The 20,423-nt window shown below is 47.3% G+C and overlaps 1 protein-coding gene across 1 annotated transcript in view; it reads left to right on the forward strand.

Moving 5' to 3' along the window:
- LOC127695053 (multidrug and toxin extrusion protein 2) overlaps positions 1-20,423 on the forward strand; it is a 41,292-nt gene that overhangs the window by 12,685 nt on the left and 8,184 nt on the right. Inside the window, exons 6-11 of the mRNA XM_052196928.1 lie at positions 1,102-1,146; positions 2,304-2,401; positions 5,079-5,176; positions 16,587-16,700; positions 17,498-17,565; positions 19,781-19,889. Coding sequence (XP_052052888.1) covers positions 1,102-1,146; positions 2,304-2,401; positions 5,079-5,176; positions 16,587-16,700; positions 17,498-17,565; positions 19,781-19,889 — 532 coding nt within the window. The remainder of the gene's footprint in view (positions 1-1,101; positions 1,147-2,303; positions 2,402-5,078; positions 5,177-16,586; positions 16,701-17,497; positions 17,566-19,780; positions 19,890-20,423) is intronic.

The raw sequence follows: 20,423 nt of genomic DNA on the forward strand, positions 1-20,423 counted from the left end.
AGCAGAAGGACAGCAGGGCAGGGCGGTGGGCTACATGTCATCAGAGCAGAAGGACAGCAGGGCAGGGCGGTGGGCTACATGTCATCAGAGCAGAAGGACAGCAGGGCAGGGTGGTGGGCTACATGTCATCAGAGCAGGAGGACAGCAGGGCAGGGTGTGGGCTACATGTCATCAGAGCAGGAGGACAGCAGGGCAGGGTGGTGGGCTACATGTCATCAGAGCAGGAGGACAGCAGGGCAGGGTGTGGGCTACATGTCATCAGAGCAGGAGGACAGCAGGGCAGGGCGGTGGGCTACATGTCATCAGAGCAGGAGGACAGCAGGGCAGGGTGTGGGCTACATGTCATCAGAGCAGGAGAACAGCAGGGCAGGGCGGTGGGCTACATGTCATCAGAGCAGGAGGACAGCAGGGCAGGGCGGTGGGCTACATGTCATCAGAGCAGGAGGACAGCAGGGCAGGGTGTGGGCTACATGTCATCAGAGCAGGAGGACAGCAGGGCAGGGCGGTGGGCTGCATGTCATCAGAGCAGGAGGACAGCAGGGCAGGGTGGTGGGCTACATGTCATCAGAGCAGAAGGACAGCAGGGCAGGGCGGTGGACTGCGTGTCATCAGAGCAGAAGGACAGCAGGGCAGGGTAGTGGTCTACATGTCATCAGAGCAGAAGGACAGCAGGGCAGGGTGGTGGGCTGCATGTCATCAGAGCAGAAGGACAGCAGGGCAGGGCAGTGGGCTACATGTCATCAGAGCAGAAGGTGAAGCAGTGGGGGCCCATGATGTGGGAACACGGACAAAGTGCAACTTCACATACATACATGTATGTATATATGTAAACAATCCATACATATATATGTATGTTTGGCCAGCATATAGGCCAAAAACTTAATAAAAACTCCAGAACATGAGAACTTGACATGTATGGAAATGTTATAAAGAAACCCACTCATTTTTAAAATTAGCATTTGATAGAAACTGAGCTGCGGGCATAGCTCTGCAGCAGGCATTTGCTGAGTGCAAAGCCCTGGGCTTGACCCACAGACATGCACAAACAACAACAAAAACGGAAGCCAGTTGAGCTCTTGTGTTCTCTGCTTAATCTTCTAGGCGGCGTTCCTATTCCAGCTCCAGACGCGGTATTTACAGAGCCAGGTACTCTCTTGTATTTTCACTGCACACTACTGTGGGAAATGTAGAGCAAGCATCTTAAAGGAATTTTCTGTAATAATCTGTACCTTGTTTCCCTGTGATTCATTTCTGTGACTCTCACACACTTTGGAAACGTGAGGCCCTGTGGTTGTGTGCACAGAAGAGATGGCCGTGGATGGAGTCATCTGATTAGGCCCAGTCTTCCTTATGTCTCTCTGCGGCCTTCGCACCCAACCCTTCCCCTACTCTTGGGACTGGCTGCTGGCTTTGCCCTGGGTCTGACCCCATTATTGATACTGACTGGGAGGGTCTAGAGTTACTGTAGCTACACTTTGTAAGTGTGGGCAGGACACTGTGTGTGCCACACACAAGGCAGAAGGGGAGTTGAAGGAGAGGACCAGAAATGGGTGGGCAGAAATTGAACCCCTCTTCCGTGTCCTGCCCCAGGCCACCTCTGGACAGCTTTAAATAGAAAGCGTAAGCCTGAGGAAATAGCTCTGCTTTAACAGGAGCACACTCGGCTTGATTGCTGGAGAAGTTTAACTTCGGGACTAATGAGAAGTTTAGTCTGAGAAGGGGAAGTGGAGATAGCATAAACAATAGAAATGAGTGTTGCCAGGCACCAGGGTTGCATGAGTTCAAGGCCAGCCTGGTCTACATAAAGAATAGCCATGGCTACATATCAAGACCATGTCTCAAAAACAACAATAAAAGGAACATTTTACACTGTTAAGCAAAGGGCTGGGCATTTTTCTACACACTTGCTTCAAAGCGGGCATTTCTGGGTGCCATGCATTCTGAGATTTTTAGCACAGCCCGGAGGAACAATGGGGTCTGGACGCCAACGCCCCCAAAGCCTGTGTGATCTTCCTAAGACCACTCCCTCTCTCCCCTCCCTCTCTCCCCTCCCTCTCTCCCCTCCCTCTCTTCCCTGCTACTGTGATGTGCCTAAAATGGCTTTGGAAATGGCCACTGCCGTCTTCTGGGTGACTCGGAAAAAAGCTGTATCTAAGGAGCTGTATCATTTGACTGTCCTGGCTTTTTTACTAGCCTTCTATGACTTTACCACTGCCACCTATGTAGCTATGCGGTTCACTTGGCAACCTAGCCAACTACCTTTTGAAAATGGTAATGTTTTCCTATTTGTTTGGGAATTTTAGGGCATCATTATGCCTCAAGTTATTGTTGGGATCGCAGCAAATGTCGTCAACGTGGGCATGAATGCTTTCCTGCTGTATGCCTTGGACCTCGGAGTGGTGTAAGTCGAAACCCGTTCACAACAAAGACTGCTGCGCACCCTAGGGCTGGGATGCGCATGGGAGAGAAGCAGGGAGTGTGGACAGGTGAGCAGGCACCTAGCAGTCTGTGCTCTGGTGCTCTGCGTGCATGGCAGGTAAGAGCTGGCCTGAGGGCCCACGGGGGAGCTGGCTGGCTCCTGTTGTGGGAGAGGGGCAGTGGAGATGAGGTGGAGACAGATGCAGACCATGTTGGATGGAGGAAGCAATGTGAAGGCTTCAGTGGTTGGAGCCCTGCTAGTCCTGACAAGCAAGCTGCTGCCACCTGGAGGCTGAGGTGGGCGACAGGCAGGGGTGGGCCGTGGCCGGAAGGGCTTCTTCTCTCAGGGTCTCTGTGTTCTAAGTGACTGAGGCCAGTTCCAGCTTGAGCCATGAGAAGACCCCGTAACGAAAGGAGTTAGGGTTACCCCAGTGGTGTCCTGATGCCCCTTCCTCACCCCAGCCCAGAGCTGGCCTCTGCATATGTGGGTAGAGAATCACAGCAGCAAATGAAGACTGAGCCCAGCAGTTTGGGTGTTCAGGACGCTGTGCTCATTGGTCAGTGGGTCTCGACTGTGTGCTCATAAATATATGACAACAATTACAGAAAAGGCCATGAATTTGAAAGAGAACAGTGTGTGGATGTGTGTGTGTGTGTGTGTGTGTGTTGTGGGGTAGGTTGGTAGAAGGAAAGGGAAGGTGGAAATAAAAAAATATATAATTAAAAGAAGTTAATATGTTAGAAATTAAGAAGAATAAAAACAAAACAGAGTACAAAATGAGTTATGCCAACTGTTGGGTGTCTTTGCTGTGATTTGTTTGGTCTCCATGCACATGTTAATGTGGTCTCTGGGTATCAATGAAGCCACGCCAGCCATGATTCAAGAGGAATACGGGTAGAGGTGAAGCTCAGTGGTCGAGAGCGATCCTGACATGCACAGGCCTGGTGCCCAAACTATCGTCTTCAGAAGGATGGAGGCTGTATCAGCCAGTTTCCTGGAAGAGTGTGTGTGTTTGTATACATACATACATACACACACACACATACATACATACTTGCACACATACACATTACAAAAGGAGAATTCTTGGACGGACTTACATGATAGGAGCTGGGCACTCTATCAATGACCATCTACTCTTTGAAGATGCCTCAGCCATTCCAAACTAGCACTGAAGGCCTGGAGCCCTCTGTGGGGTCACTGGAGGGATGTCCAGTTTGAAAGGCTGAGGAAGCTTGTTTTAGTCTGGGTTGTATTGCTGTGATAAGACACCATGACCAAAGCAACTTGGAGATAAAAGGGTTTATTCTGTGTACACTTCCACAACACATCACGGAAGTCAGGGTAGGAGCTGATGCAGAGACCGTGGAGGACGGTGCTGACGAGCTTGCTCAGCCTGCTTTCTTATACTTTTTATACCACCCAGGACCACCTGCCCAGGGCTGGTTCCACCCACAGTGAGATGGGCCCTCACGGCAGTCATTTGTCAAGGAAATCAAGGCAACACCCTGAGGAAGTGAGGCATTCTCTCACTTAAGAGTCCCCTTTCTCAGATGTGCCTAGGTTTCTGTCACACTGGCAAAGCCAAACAAGGACAGAGCTGTAGTCTGATGACAGTGGATGCTAATAGCATAGATAAACACCTTTATCTCGAAAGAAAAGTGTTCGTGCAGACTCAGGCATGCTTCCTTCTCTTAACTTCTTAGTATGTGGACTGCCAGCTTGCAGGACGGTATGGTCTCCCCTCAGTCAGTGCCTCCTGTGTCACTTCTATACATGCCCTGCAGAACCGCACAAAACAGAAAGTTTGTTTTCTTTTGGTTGTTTTGTTGTTGTTGTTTTGTTTTTAATCATTTTTAGACATGTCTTAATTCAGCCAAAGACAGCCAAGGACGACTGTCACTCGGGCGCTGGTCAGAGCACGGAGGGAGCGTGCCATGGACCAGTGGGTTGACTAGACCTCACAGGGGGTCCAGGTTCTCCCATGAAGGGCACCTCAGAGACAGAATGTTGGACTTAAAGAGATATGTATATGTCTAGGATAGTTGGAGAATGGAAAAAGGAGAAGGAAACACAGGGATGGGTTCATAAATAATAAAGTGTGAGGCTCAGACAAGAACGTGGGTTGGAAAAGGCTGAATGTGGCACTGCTAAGCAGAGCGCTGCCGAGTGGGGCGCTGCCGAGTGGGGTGCTGCCGAGTGGGGTGCTGCGCTGGCCCAGCATCTACCTGTGGTGGGAAGGGCTCCCACTGATGGTACCCCAGCGTTATATTCTATGGAAAACAAACCAGCACAAATCCTATGCACTAAAGCCATGGTTTGAGTGAGCAAATGAACAGAGGAGCTGGTCATTTAGTCCCTTTGGTAGTCACCATCTAAGACATGCTTAGCTGGGCGTTGTTTAAGGTTGGTAGTTTGCAGAAAGCAATTCAGATTCAGGCCCTTCAGTGTCACAACGATGAACAGCAGATTCATCTCCATAAAGAAAGACAAATCTGTTACATATGGGTTCAGCCAAAACAGAAAAGGAAGACAGTACAGGCACTCCAAGCTCAGCGCTGAACACAGCTTCTGGGGGGTGGGATGTTGGGGGGGGGTGTTCGGTTGGTTCGTGTTTGGAAGGACACACCTAAACTAGCCGTGGTCTTTTTACCTGCAGAGGGTCGGCCTGGGCCAACACCACCTCCCAGTTCTTCCTGTCTGCCCTGCTTTTCCTCTACGTGTGGTGGAAGAGAATCCACATTCACACTTGGGGAGGTACGTGACTCTGTGGCCTGGCGCTGCACGGGGGAGGTTCACGGATACAGCTCTGGCTCGTGGATTTCTTTCCCCAGTAGAAGTTCCAGATTTTTTTTTCTTTTAGGAAATCTCAAAACATGGAAAATGTTTGTTACTGAAAATAGAAAAGTTACTAGGGACACTGTGTGATTTTGTGTTTGTGTGGTTACCAAAATAGCCCTTTGTCCATGAAACACTATACTAGATACTGGGTTTTAAGTTACAGTAATTTTTAAATATTTAATAAATTAAAACTACTATTATGAAATCCGGTTTCTTGAAAAGAATCATGCTATACAATTTAAGTTAGATTACTGTCATATCAACGTAAGAGAGGAGACTGTTCGCTCCCCAACCAGGACCACTCGCAGCTAAGTAGCCCAGAACCTTTGAGTGGACACCCACAGGCTTAACTAGATTTTTGTTTTGTTTTGTTTCTGTTTTCCAGCTTCACTGAAGGAAAGTTGATAAAGCTTGAATATATTTCTGGTGTGACTGTGTGGCTATGATTTTTTATTGTGGTAGTACATTTCCCACCACTTTTGCATTTTTTTTAAAAAATTTTGAGACAGGGTTTTGCTAGTTGCCCAGGGTAGCTTCATGTCTGGGGACCTCCCCGCCCCCCATGGCCTCCTACATTATGTCCCCCACCTCGTCTCAGCCTTCCTAATAACTGGGATTACAGGCACACACCTTTGTGATAACTTAATGAGATTATGCCCATGTTGTTGTGTGTGCATGTATGTGCATGTGTGCGTGTGTGCGTGTGTGCGTGTATGCATGTGAAGGACAGAGCGCAACATCCAGTGTCTCCCTCAATTCCTTTCCATTTTATTGTTTGAGATCATCTCTCCTGAACCTAAAGCCCCTTACCCCAGGTCAGCTACACTGGCTGGCCACCAAGCCCCCAGGGTCTCCTGCCTGTATGGGTCTCTGTGTATCTCTGCTCCCCCACCCTATGTTGGGATGGCTGGTAAACACCACCATGCCTGTATGGGTTTTGGGGATCTGAATTCAGGTCCTCCAGCTTGTGGAGCAAGCACTTGATTGATTGATTGATTGATTGATCGCCATCTGTAGAGCTCATTACAAAATAGCATAGTGTTTGGATGACTTCAGAAATGTCAATATTTAAGTCCTTCCCCCCCTTTTGCTATTGAGTTATGTTATGTATTTTGATTTAAACTCCTTATCAGATATATTAGATATTTCGTCCCATTCTGTGGGCTGCCTTTTTATTTTAGTTTTATGTTATTCTTCTTGGTTGCAAAAAGGCATTACCAATCCTGGTACCATGGCCTCTCCTGCTATGATTTCTTCTTTGATTTTGAGATCATAACAATTCTTGAATCCATTCTTAGTTGATGTTTGTATATGGTATAATCTTCAATTTTTTAACTCTAAATCTTAAAATCATATCTAAAATGATTTTACTTCAGCCTGACTTTTGCCTGTAGAGATCCAGTGTTGTCAACGCTATTACTGAAAAGATCACCTTTCCTGGTTTTGTAGCCTTAGAGCTTTTGGTGAAGATTAGTTGAGTGTATCCAACACTTTCCGTGGTAGTGCCATGCAGTTTATGTTTTGATAGCTTTGAAATGTGGTTTGAAATCAGGATGTTCCTGTCACTGTTATTTTTCAAGATTGTTGTGGTTCTTCAGGATTGTGTTTCTAGAACTTTTTTTTCTATTTTTGTGACAAATGCTATTGGAATTTTGACAATGATTGTTAGATAACGTTGGGTACTGTGGACTGTCTTAGTCAGGGTTTCTATTGCTGCAGTGAAACACCATGACCAAAAAACAAGATGGAGGGGAAAGTGTTTATTCAGCTTACACTTCCCCATTGCTGTTTATCACCAAAGGAAGTCAGGACAGGAACTCAAATAGGGCAGGATCCTGGAGGCACAGGTACACAAACAGGGCACTGATACAGAGGCCACGGAGGGGTGCTCTCCATGGCTTACTCAGCCTGCTTTCTTACAGAATCCAGGATGACCTGCCTGGGGTGGCCCCACCCACAGTGGGCTGGATCCTTCCCTGGGTGATCACTAATTGAGAAAATGCCTTACAGCTGAATCTCGTGGAGGTATTTCCTCAACTGAGGCTCCTTCCTCTCTCTCTGACTCTATGACACAAAACCAGCCAGCACCTGGGCATTTTGACAGTCCTGATTCCTCAGGTCCAAGACCATGGAGATCTTCTGTTTGTGTGTCATCAGTCTCTTTCCCCTGAGCTAAAGCTTCCACTGTAGCCATCACTGGGCTCTTCGTTAGACTTAATCCTAAGTACTTTCTTCCTTATGATGTTAAAAGTGGGATTTATCTTCTCTAGTCTTCATGTCCCCAAGTAATGATGGCTGAGCTCAGGGTCTTCTACTTACTTTCTTTTTCCACTCATGTTTTATTAGTTTATAATGTACACAAATCATGGGTTTCAGCTGGGCAGTGGTGCCGCACACTTTAATCCCAGCATTCAGGAGACAAAGGCAGATGGATCTCTGAGTTCCAGGCCAGCCTGGTCTACAGAGTAAGTTTCAGAATGGCCAAGGCTGCACAGAGAAACCATGTCTTGAAAAAACAAACAAACAAAAATGCATTTCATTAATAATATTTTATATTTATGTGTATACCTTGTGTACCTGTGTATGGTATGTACAGTATATACTATGTGTACATGTATACTGTGTATACATGTTTGCCTGTGTACTATATGTGTGCACTATGTGTATGTGTGTATCACATGTAAGTATGTACCATGTATACATGTGTACACATATACCATGTATACTGTGAATACCATGCGCATGTGTAACATGTGTATACATGTAAACTGTATATATGTGTACCATGTATATACCATGTATTTTTATGTATGTACACGTGAACTGTGTGTATGTGTTTGCCAAGTGTGTATGTGTACCATGTGTATTTTCCCTCCTGCTGAATTCCTTCCTCCTCTTAGTCCCTCTTCTACTTAGTAGCACATAACATGGCAATCTCCAGTTCCATCCATTTTTTTTTTGGCAAACAATATAATTTTCTTGATCTTTATGACTAAATAAAACTCCACTGTGAACATGTACCACATTTTCTTCAACATTTTGTCTGTTGATGGTGAGATCCCATTTATGCTGATCCCATACTGTGGATACTTGTAACTAACAACATGATAATCATAAGTTTGTAGGTCTCTGTTGCCTTCAGGCCTAGCCGAGGAGTCGCTTAGCCAGATCATACATATGTCATCCTATGTTAGGAGTTTGAGGTCCTCCCATACTGCCTTGCATTTTCTACCAGCAGGATATAAAGTTCCTTTCCCTTGAATTCTTGCCAGCAGTTGGTAGTTATTTGTTTTCTTGATGATAGCCATTATGATTGGCACACGGTAAATCTCTGTGTACTTTTGATTTTTGTTTCCCTGGTTGCTGAAGTTGTCCCAATTTTTCATAGTTTGTTGGCCATATTCTTCTTTGAAGCTACTCAATTCATTTACCCACTAATTTACTGGATTAATCGCTCTTAGCCTTTTATCTTATTCTGGTTATTAGCCCATTATTAGAAGAATAGCTTGTAGAGATTTTTTTCTCCTATGTCATAGGTTTTCTGTCCACTCTAGTGGTCATTTGCTCTGCTGTTCCAGGGACTTTCCATCTCATACAACTCAATTACCAATCTCTGTTCTTCTTTCTTAAGCTATTTGAGTTATTTATAGAAAGTCCTTATCTGAGTTTGCTCTCGAAGTCTTTCTCTACAGAGATTTCAGAGTGTCAGATCTTACATGAAGGCTTTTTATGCATTTTGAATTGTTTTTTGTTCATGTTGAGATATAGGGCTTGTGATTTAGTCTACTTGTGAAGATTAGCCCCCCTGCCCCACCTTTCATTACCCAAAACAAGTGTAATGAATAATTTACATATTCGTGTTTTAAAACAAAATGAATCTGTGGAAAGTGCTTAAAATAAGAACACTCTTAGGCCCCTGTTTTTCTTCTAGCCTGCTATTTGCTTCCATTTCACTTTTAGAAGCTGACAGAGGTAAGTGAATGTTGAAAGAATTCTCGGTATTGCTTTGCCAGACTCCACATCCTCACACCGGTACTCTTCCTTAATTCCCTCTCGGCTCACAATTCTTAGTCATTTCAGGGTTTTTTCCAAGTCAAAAATGAAGAAAATAATCTTGATTATTTTTTACAGCTTTGCTGAAGTATAATTTGTATACTGTAAAACAGACCCATTTGGGATTATTTTCACTGGTGTATAGACTTACATTAATATGGTCTAGATTTAAAATGTTTCCATATGGAGCTGATTCCTCTGGACAGTTTGGAGTTAATTTTCTCCGCCTGGGTAGATGTTAGTCTCTAGGCTGGCGTTTTCTGGATGATTTCAGTTGTTTTCTGTGAGCTACCTGGTTATGTTGGGAACTGCCAACAATTCAACACTGTGCCTTTAATAGATGTATTTGTTGCTTTTCTCAGCAACATGGCCAGATGATAACTGACGGGAAGCAACTTAATGTGGGAGAGATTTGTTTCAGCTAATTGTGAGGAGACAGTCTATCAGGGTTGGGGGAGTGACTGCAGCAGGGTGAGGTGGCTGGTCACATTGCATGTGCTGTCAGGAAGTGGGGATAAGATAAGAGGCGCTCAGTGGCTTTCTTCTTCACTGGAAAGACACACTTCATCCTTTGTAACTGGGTTGTGATCTGTAAAAAAGCAGAGCATTCAAGCATCTGGTTCCCTGGTGACTTTTCATCCAATGGCTCTAACCTGCTGTGATGACTCTCCACCGAATCAGCGATCACACTGCGAGTCTCAAACATCCTTAGGCTCTAGGTGTATCTGTGTCAGCCATGGTGCATTCTGGAATAAGTTAGGAAAAAGGGAACTGACTCAGTCTAGCTTAGCCACTGAAGGTTTACATAAGTGGCATGTACAACTGGAATCCAAGAGGACGTATTTTGCTAGCTAGAACGCTGACTGGCTTCCTCTTCTGCAGATTGTGTGTGGACAGCGGAAGCTGCTGTTGAGTTCACAAGTGCAGTGTCAGATGACACTGCCTCCCTCCGGTCCTCCCCACCCTCTGGCTCTTACGATTTTTCCAGCCTTTTTTCCTTATAGTCCTTGAGCTCTGGGGAGGGAGTGTGGTGTAGATATACAGAGGAAGGAGTGTGGTGTAGATGCTGATTGGTGTCTGAATACCCCACAGCCGCTTGCTCCCTCCACCAGTTCTGAGTTTCTGGGTTAACTGCCATTTACTGTGTAAAACAGCATCCCTGGCAATGGCTGAGAACCGCACTGACCTATGGGTAAAGAGATGAACTTAGAGACAGTTTTATACTATGTCCATGCAGCACAAGAATAATAGTAGACTTACTCCTGGGGTCCGTGAGTTCTCTGGCCACAGGTTCCAAGTTGTGGCTGAGCCCCAGGAGTCTGTCCTCTCTCCATGACTGGACATTTGTGGGCTCAGTCTTGTCCAGGTCCTGCTCAGACAACCATAGCCACTGAGTCTGTGAGAGTGGTAGCCATGCTGTGTCTGAAGATGTTTCCCAGCCCTCTCCCCATAACCCCACTCTCATAGTCTTCCCACTGTCTCTTGCACTGAGTTCTCTGCTCCCTGGAGGTGGTGACATGGCTGTCCTGGTGAGGGCCGAGTACTCAGCAATCACTTATTCTCGACAACTGGACCAGCTGGAGTCTCTGCATTTACTGTCTTTCTCTGTGAAGAGAGGCTTCTCTGACCAAGGCTAAGCAAGGTGCCAGTCTAGGGTGTAAGCTCATGTGCTTAGGAGGCAGTTCAATGACACTTCCCCTTAGTCAAACAGAAGCAGTTTAGTTTATCACTAGAGACTCTGACCTCCCCAGCCATCAGCCTTGACCAAGTCCACACTACAAAGCATGGACCGCCTCCTGAGAAGTGGGTCCTAGATCCAACCAGAATGTAGCCAAGATACGATTGCATCACTGGGGTCATCTTCCCTGGCATGTTGGTATTGTAACCCAGAAGATGTGCAGCTGGGTGAGACCGGCGATGGCTTTTGTCCCCCAGCATCCTGCGCGGCAGCTTTCACAAGTAAAAGCAAGACAGCAGGGAGGCAGAGTCCCACTCATTTCCGGTGTGATCTCTCTGTGTTCTGCACTCAAAGGGCGCTCTTACTATCCCTCCCTCTGGAGAAATGGTGCTCCCCAGACACTATCCCCAGTCCTCTCTTGAGAGACAGCTACTGTCTGCAATAGCGTTCTTACCCAGGGGTGAATACTTAGTAAGAACAACAGACTAACAACCTTCTATACAGCAATCGTGCTGTAAGTACCAATTGTTTTGGCCTCTCAAGAGGCCGGTGGTACTTTTTGTGCTAATAGAGTTGTTCCTTTGAGCCATTGTGAATGAAATAGATAAGTAATGAAATGGATTAAATGGAAAAATAAAGGAGAAACAGTTTTAGTTTTAGGTTGATAGAAGGGAAGAATTTATGGGTTTTGTTTTTTGTTTGGTTTGATTTGGTTTGGTTTTGGTGTAGAAAGGATGGGTGGGCAAGATGGCTTAGCCAGTAAATGCAGTTCCTCACAAACCTGACTGAGTTCATCTCCAGAACCTAATGTGAAAGGAGAGAGATAATTTCTGAAAGTTTCCCTTTGGTCTCCACACGAGTGCTGTGACATGCTTGCATACATACACACACACACACACACACACACACACATGCCTGCCTGCACACTCACACACTCTCACTCACACACTCTCATATACTCTCTCACACACACACCCTCACATACCCTCACACACTCTCATACATTCTCTCTCTCTCTCTCTCTCTCTCTCTCTCTCTCTCTCTCTCTCACACACACACACACACACACACACACACACACACACACATACACACACACACACACACCAGTTTAAGAAAGAAAGGTGAGAGGCTGCCCTCACTGCATCCCAAAGAAACTAATAAATTGTGTTTTCATTCTCATTTGATTCTAGAGAGTTTAGAATTTCTTTTCTGATTTCTTAAATGACATACTGTTCAATCTCCAGGTCTTTGTATATTTTCCGTTGTTTCTCTTAGTAATGACCTTTAGTTTGTTTCCATTATCTGATGGTAGAAAAGAACTTATTTTGTTTTATTTGATAAGACTTTTTTTTTTAATAGAATGAAACGTGGTCTGTTTTACAGAAAGTTTCATGTTGACTGTGTATTCCATAGCTGTTACTGGCATGTCTTCCACGAGACTGTGGTACATCCACATTATCTACAGTGTGTTGTAATGTAGTTTCTCTTTTGGTGGTTTGTTTGTTTTATCTAGATGGTCTATCTATTTGTGAGAGAAAAATATTGAAATCATTCAAAACTACTGAATCTGGTCTAATATGTCCTTGCTGTGCCTTATGGTGTTTATGTAGTTAGGGCCCCAGTGTTAAGTGCATACGGTTATATATAACATGCTCTTAATGGACGGGCCCATTGGCAGCGTCTGGTGCCTTCCGAATCCTTCTGTCTCTGCGTGAAGTCTGCTTGTGCTTCCATTTGATTGGAGTATCATCTTCCACCCCCTTGGGTTCTGTGAGTGAGCATCTTTACCACCTAGGAGTGCTTCTTGTGGGTAAGTTAAGTGCTGCTTTTAATCCAATCAGATACTTTGTATCTTTTAGCTGAAGCATGGAGACCATTCACTCTCGGGGTTATTTATTTCCTTTGATTTTTTCATGACAGAGTTGGCTATTTATTTTAGTCTTTTCTCCTTTCCCACGGTCACCTCATTCACGTATTCATATAAAGGCTGGTGTCCTTTTGAGTGGGACATGATTATTTCCCAGTCCTTCTTTGTTCATCTGTGCTCTCCCGATTACACTTGCTTTTCTCTCTCTTTTGTGGGTGGGATTCCTTTATCGTCCACCTGTTGGCAGGTGGCTTTGCGTGTCCCTTAAAATAGCTTTACGTATCTGTTTGTTTTGTAAACAGAGACTCTCATGTCTCCTAGGAAGCCTTGAACTTGATACATAGTGGAAGATGTCCTTGATTTTCTGATTCTCTTGCCTCCCTCCATCCTCTGATTGTTGGCAGCTGCCTAGTTGATGTGGTTCTGGGGACTAAATCTTGCAGTCTAGGCAAGTACTCTATTAACTGAGCCACATCCTCAGCCCTACATCATTGGTTTTAAAAGATAACCTTGCTTTATATTATAAGCTTGCCTGACTTACTCATGGGTCTTCTCTCTGTCTCTCCCCACCCCCATATATGTGTGTGCACATGTATGTATATGTGTGTGCATGTGTGTGTGTGTGTAAGTAAATCATTCCATGCTTTCCTGAGTTGTAGGATCTGTGCTGGAAGGTCAGATGTTATTCTGATGGGCTCACCTTTACAAGGTTCCTTTTTTGCTCACAGATTTTAATATTTCTTTATTTTGTAGTCTTAGCAATTACACTGTTTTAGAGTATTGTGGGAGGATTCTTCTCAGGTCTGCCTGTTTGGGGTTCTAGATGTAACTTGCTCTGGTAGGCTACCTCTCTGCTCACATTTGGGACATTTTTTCTACTGTAACTTTATTGAACCTTTTATATTTGTGTGCCTTTTATGTTTTTCTTTCTTTTGTATGTTTGTGTGTGTGTGTGTGTGTTCAGATATGCTTTGACACAGTGCATAAATGTTTGTGGAAGCCGGGCGGTGGTGGCGCACACCTTTAATCCCAGCATTTGGGAGGCAGAGGCAGGCGGATTTCTGAGTTCGAGGCCAGCCTGGTCTACAGAGTGAGTTCCAGGACAGCCAGGGCTACACAGAGAAACCCTGTCTCAAAAACAAAAAACAAAAAACAAAAAAACAAAAAAAAACAAAAAAAAACCAAAACCAACCAACCAAACAAAATGTTTGTGGAAGCCCAAGGCTGATACTGAGAATGTTCCTCATTCACTCCTGCATTTTATTCCTCTGATGCAGGGCAGGGTCTCTTACACTCAGAGCTTGCTTATGTAGTTAGTCTTTGTCCTAGACAGTAACTCTTGCTGTGACAAAACACTAGGACCAAAGCAATTTGGGGAGGAAAGGGTTTATTTGGTTTATGCGTCCACAATTCACCATCAAAGGAAGTCAGGGCAGAAACTCAAGTAGGGCAGGAAGCTGGAGGCAGGAGCTGATGCAGAGGCCGTGGAGGGGTGCTGCTTACTGGCTCACTCCCCATGGCTTGCTCAGCCTGCTTTCTTATAGAACCCAGGACCACCTGGCCAGGGGTGGCCCCACCCACAATGCGCTGGACCCTCCCCCATCAATCACTAATTAAGAAGATGCCACACAGGCCTCCCTCTCATAGCTCAGGCCTCAAGTTGGACCCATCATTGGCTGGCCACTCCCACAAGTTCTGTACCACATTACCCTATTGCAGGCAGGACAGATTGTAGGTTGAAGGTTTTGTGGCAGGTTTGGTGTCCCAGTCCCACTGCTGAGAGCCTCGCCTGCTTATAGAAGATGGCCAGTGCAGACTCCATAACCCTGTTGCTGGAAGTCTTTGCTAGGTCACTCTCATTGACTCCAGGGAGTTTTCATTGCACTGGGTTTCATCCCAAATGCCCCCCAATTCCCGTCATGTCTCCTAGTACTCTCTCCCCCCACCCTACCCCACATCCTTCCGGTCCCACTCCCCACTTGTCCCCAGTCTACCTGTGAAGTCTATTTCCCTCTCCCAGGGAGATCCACGCTTCCCACCTGGAGCCCATGTTACCTAGCCCCTCCCTCTGGGTCTGTGGATTGTACCATGATTATCCTTTATCTAACAGCTAATGTCCACAAATAAGAAAACACATACCATGCTTGTCTTACTGGGTGTGGGCTACCTCTCTCACGATGAACTGCCTGGATGGCAAAGAACCAGAGGTTGGACTGCTCAGAGACCCAGGATAAAACAAAACACAACTGGCCAAAAAAAAAAAAAAAAGTCAATGGAATGACTCGTAATGCTCTTCTGCTGTGCTCATAGATCAGTACTTAGCCCAGCTGTCCTCAGAGAGTTCCCTCCAGCAACTGATGGGAGCAGATGCAGAGACCCTCAGCTAAACACTAGACGAAGCCAGGGGGCTGTGAAGAAAAGCGGGTGGGGAATAAAGGAGCCAGAGGAGTCAAAACCACCATAAGAATAAAGCTCACAGAATCAGCAAAGCAGGGTTCATAGGGGCTCACAGAGACTGACAGCAATCATGGTCCCTACATGGGTCCGAGCTATGTCCCCTGCATGTATGTCATGGTAGCTTGGTGTTCTGGTGGGACACCTAATAGTGGTAGTGGGGGGGTGTCTCTGACTCTTTTGCCTGTTCTTGGGACCCTTTTTCTCCTAGTCCAACCTTGATATGAGGGCTTGTGATAATCCTATTTATATCTTGTTATGCCATGTTGAGTTGATCCTCCCTCTAACCACCCCCCCCCCCCGGCTTTTTTTTCCTTAAGAAAACAAGGAGGAGGGGATCTGAGGGAGAGGAAAGGTGGGGGGGGCTAGGGAGAAGGTGGGGGGTGGGGGGGAGGGTGAGGGTGGAGGTGGGGGTGGTGGACTGGGAGGCATGGAAAGAGGGGGAACTGCAGCCAGGATGTAATTTATGAGAGAAGAATAAAAAATAAAGTAAAATACGAGGCTCTGGAGAGATGGCTTAGTGGTTAAGAGCACTGGCTGCTCTTCCAGAGGACTTGAGTTCAATTCCCAGCACCCACATGGCAGCTCACAGCTGTCTGCATCTCCAGTTCAAGGGAATCTGATACCCTCTCACCAGTGCACATAGAATAAAAATATATCAAAACAAAAAGAAAATACCCTACAAGCTTGCCTACAGCCTGATCTTACGTGATGGTCCTTACTCCCAGATGACTTTAGTTTGTGTTAAATTGACATAGAGCTATCCAGCACTCTGGGCTCCAGTGAAGGAACATACAAATTGTTCTTTGGCCTTAAATCCCATTTCAATTTTAGTTCAGAAATAGACGCAAAAAACAAACAAATACCCCCCCCCCACACACACACACACAAACCTTCTGACTCGTGCAGGGATTCCATCATTCATTTCTAGAGGAATCTGTTCCTTTTTATGTTCCCAATAACAGTACTTAAGATTTCCACTTCTCTGCGTCTGTGGGTCTTTTCTATTTTCTGCCATCGTTGCTGTGGGAGAGGGGTGCTGCCGCTGGTCAGCCTGTTAAGTGCCTGCTGATAACTCACCGTGGGTGTTTGTTTATACATTTGGTTTTGGAGACTGGTTCTCACATGGCCAGTTTGGTTCCTTCCCTCTCCAGCTGTGGTCTTCCCTGACACCCGGTATCCTGCTGGGGGACCTGCACCCTGGCTCCCACTGTGTGAGAGGTGGTGGCTGTTATACAGTGCACGCACCTACTTTCTCGCCTCTTCTCCAGGGTGGACGAGGGAGTGCTTCCAGGAGTGGAGCTCCTACACCCGCCTGGCCATCCCCAGCATGTTCATGGTGTGCATCGAGTGGTGGACCTTCGAGATTGGGACCTTCCTTGCAGGTCTGTCTGTACCAGGGGAACCTGCCACCCAGCCTGGGTAGACACAGCCCAGAGGCTTCCCGGAAGTGGAAGCTTCTGTGGGGTACTCGTAGGGGCTTGCAATACAGGTTTGAACCGGCAGCCGGGCCGTCAGCGCTTGTGCTGGTACGGCGCTCACTGTCTGCCGGTGCTTTGTGAACAGGAAAGGGAGGCTCATGTGATGGGGTGATGAAAAGCCCAGCTATCCCGGCTCTGACCACCCTGTGTGGTCGATGCTTTGTCAGGCTTCCAACTGAGTTTGGCTGTGTGCCAGCTGAGACCCTTGTTTCTGCCAGACCTGTAATTATTTTGGTCTTGTTTCTGGTAATGTTTATAGTTCAGTGACCCTCTGTGGACACTGCTTGCTTCAGCTGTCCCCAAAGCCGTCCTGTTCCCCCTTGTATCACTTGACTCCCAAGACCCCGCCACTCAGGACCCTCACCATACCTGTACTCTGCAGGGCGTCTTCCCTGATGGAACAGGGGTTTGTAGAGTGCCAGGAAGGGGTGTCTAGGGTTTCTGCATCTGGGCTATTCTTGGCTTCTCTTAAATGAAAATATGGGCTAGAAGCTGGGGCCATAGCAGAGTTGCAGACACATACACACACACACACACACACAGAGAGAGAGAGAGAGAGAGAGAGAGAGAGAGAGAGAGAGAGAGAGAGACAGACAGACAGACACACGCCTATGAATAAATATATATGTGTTCTAGTTTCATAAAGAAAATGGTCCCTGCGGTCTACTGTCTGACTTGTATTGTCTGAGTTGCTGTTTCAGGCCTTGTTAATGTGACAGAACTGGGAGCCCAGGCCGTCATCTATGAACTGGCTTCTGTCGCCTACATGGTAAGAATATGAGGACACGTTGTATCTTCTTTTGTATAAAATCTGTGGATCATTGTCATTACATTTAACCGAGGGGCGGAGGAGGAACCTGGGTCCTGACCATATGGTCTCCCGTTGTGTGCCATGCTCTCCTCACCCAATTCTCTCTGCTTCAAATTTTGTGCACACACCTGAGAGGAAACCGTAGCTACCCACTGCAAGTGAAGACTGAACAAGGCCTGTGCGTCAGACAGCAGGACGCTTGGTATATTCAGTTAACCGTTGTGAAGTTGCTGCTGGGACTTGGTTTTGAGTGTGAGGGATCAGCTCCTCCCCTCCTCTGGCCTGTGGCCTAGTCAGGAGACAGAGAAAAAGAAGCACGAGGGATCTCAGGATCTCACCTGTGTATAGCAAGCTAGCAAAAAGCAGACAGGGACCAGCCATGGAGGCATGTGCCTTTAATCCCAGCACGGGTGGGGGGGGTGGGGATGGGAGGAGGGGGTGTGGAGAGGTGGGGGTGTGGGGAGTGTGAGGGGGTGTGGGGGTGTGGGGGGGTGGGGGGGAGGGGGGATGGGGTGGTGGTGGTGAGGGGGTGGGGGGCAGGGGTGGTGGTGGGGGGGTGAGAGAGGGTAGGGGGGGGTATGGGGGATGGGGAGGGAGGTAGAGGCAGGTAGGTCTCAGTGAGTCTGAGGCCGGCTTGGTCTACAAATCAAGTCCAGGACAGCCAGGGCTGTTACACAGAGAAATCGTCTCAAAACATAAACAAAACAAAACAACAAACAAACAAATAACAAAAAAAAAAAACCCAAAACAACCCACACAGCAGGGTCTGGGATACATCTAATCTTTTAAATGGGGTAGCTGGGCTGGGAGTGTTTGTCTGCTTAGTAGTTTAAGCTGACTGAACTAGATGAGAGCAGCTAGCCTGGGGAGCCCAGGGTTGGCAGCCCGCAGTGGAACAGAGGCTCTGTGCTGGGACACTACTTGGTGCTGCCGCAGGGGTCGCTAAGAGGAAGGGCAGAGGGAGAGTGGAGCAGCGGGCAGGCCCGACTGGTCTCAGAGGAAAGAGGTGTGTAGACCTGGGGAAGCGAAGCGGGGTGGGGGTGGAGGGGTGGGGGTGGGGGTGGTAGGAGGGAGAGGTGTGTGGGCATGGGGAAGTGGGGGGGGGGGGGAAGGAAGGTGGGGGGAGGCTGCTGGAGTCAGCCAGGTGAGGAACTAGCAGGCTGCCACAGAAGAGAGAAGAGAATGGGCGGGGATGGGGAGCAGGGGGAGGCAGAGTGTGGCTGCAGAGTGCAAACCGAGAATCAGAGCAGCACAGGCACCTGGTGCTAAAGATGCTCTGGTTGCCTGTTTCATAAAGATCAGAGGCCATCTGGGCAAAAGGAATAGGATCCATTTTGGATACCCACCCCCCTTTAATTGTAAAACTGAGGGCAGGGGTATATGAGGCAGGGGTGTATGAGGCAGGGGTGTATGAGGGTAGGGGTGTGTGGCAGGGGTGTGTGGCAGGGGTGTGTGGCAGGGGTGTGTGAGGCAGGGGTGTGTGAAGCAGGGGTGTGTGAGGCAGGGGTGTGTGAGGGCAGGGGTGTGTGAGGCAGGGGTGTGTGAGGGCAGGGGTGTGTGAGGCAGGGGTGTGTGAGGCAGGGGTGTGTGAGGCAGGGGTGTAAGTTGATAGAATGCTTATCACACCTGAAGCCTAGAATCAATTGTTAGCGTCAGACAGAGTGAGTCCTCACATGTGTTCTTGCCTCAATAAGAAATGAATATAAAAATGAAAAAGAAAGGAAGTGGTTGCTCAATTTGGAAGACAGAAGAAGGCTGTCTAAGAGGAGGCCCAGTATGCAGACGGCAGGACTAAAAGGGTTCTCAGCCACAAGCCGGAGGAGACCAGGACAGAAGGAGGAAGACCAAGAGAAGCGTGTAGAGGAATCCAAGAGTGGTGGCAGGGCAGCTGGCTGTGGCCCTAGGTCACCAGACACCTCAGGAATGAGGGACCTGGATCAAAGGACTGACTGGAGGAAGTGGGGAGGGGCAGCTGAGGAGACAAGTTCTCAAGGAGTGTCTGAGGTTGACCTCTGGCTTACACCTGTGTGGGTGCACAATCCAAGCCCCTCCCCCAACTAAATAATCAATAATGTCTTTCCACTTATCATCCGTCAATTGCTGCTTTTAGTTAACATGCAGGCTTCCTTTTCTTTCTTTTTTTAAACTGTGACTTATGGTTGCTGATTGCCAGGTGCCCTTTGGCTTTGGTGTGGCTGCCAGTGTCCGAGTGGGCAATGCTCTCGGGGCAGGGAACGCTGACCAGGCCCGGTGTTCCTGTACCACTGTCCTTCTGTGTGCTGGTGAGCGATGCCCCTGATGTCTGGTCTGAGTTTAGTGGAATGTCTGTGTCTGTGCTTCCGCAGCGGAATATCCGAGATGGGCGGATTCGTTAAGAACCAAGTTTATTGCTCACAGATTTTAGGGCCCAAGATCAGGGTACCACCAGGTCTGGCTATCTGGTGAAATTTGCTCTCAGCTTCCAAGATTTACTTGATGTTATATCATAAAGTCTTGAAGGGAGGAACAGGATGAACTCGTGTGGCCAGAGAGCAGGAAGTGGAAAAAGGGGGCCAGGGCCTTTCCGAAAGGCCTGTCCTGCACTAGGCAGCAGGGCCCCCATGGTTCAGTCACCTGCTTCTGCTTTGGGGATGAAATTTCACCCTGGGTATTAGAGAGACAAAAACATTCTTAATGTAAGCCTCACGTTCCCAAGGGTCTAGCTCTGGATAACAGGCTCCCTTAGAAGGAATGGAGAACAGCAGATGTTAGTTGGCTTTTTCACAGACAGTAAAAAAGAATGAGTATTTACAATGTAACACTGATTTTGAGACAGG

Source organism: Apodemus sylvaticus, chromosome 10 (genome assembly GCF_947179515.1).
Source record: "Apodemus sylvaticus chromosome 10, mApoSyl1.1, whole genome shotgun sequence".
NCBI classification, from domain to species: Eukaryota; Metazoa; Chordata; class Mammalia; order Rodentia; family Muridae; genus Apodemus; species Apodemus sylvaticus.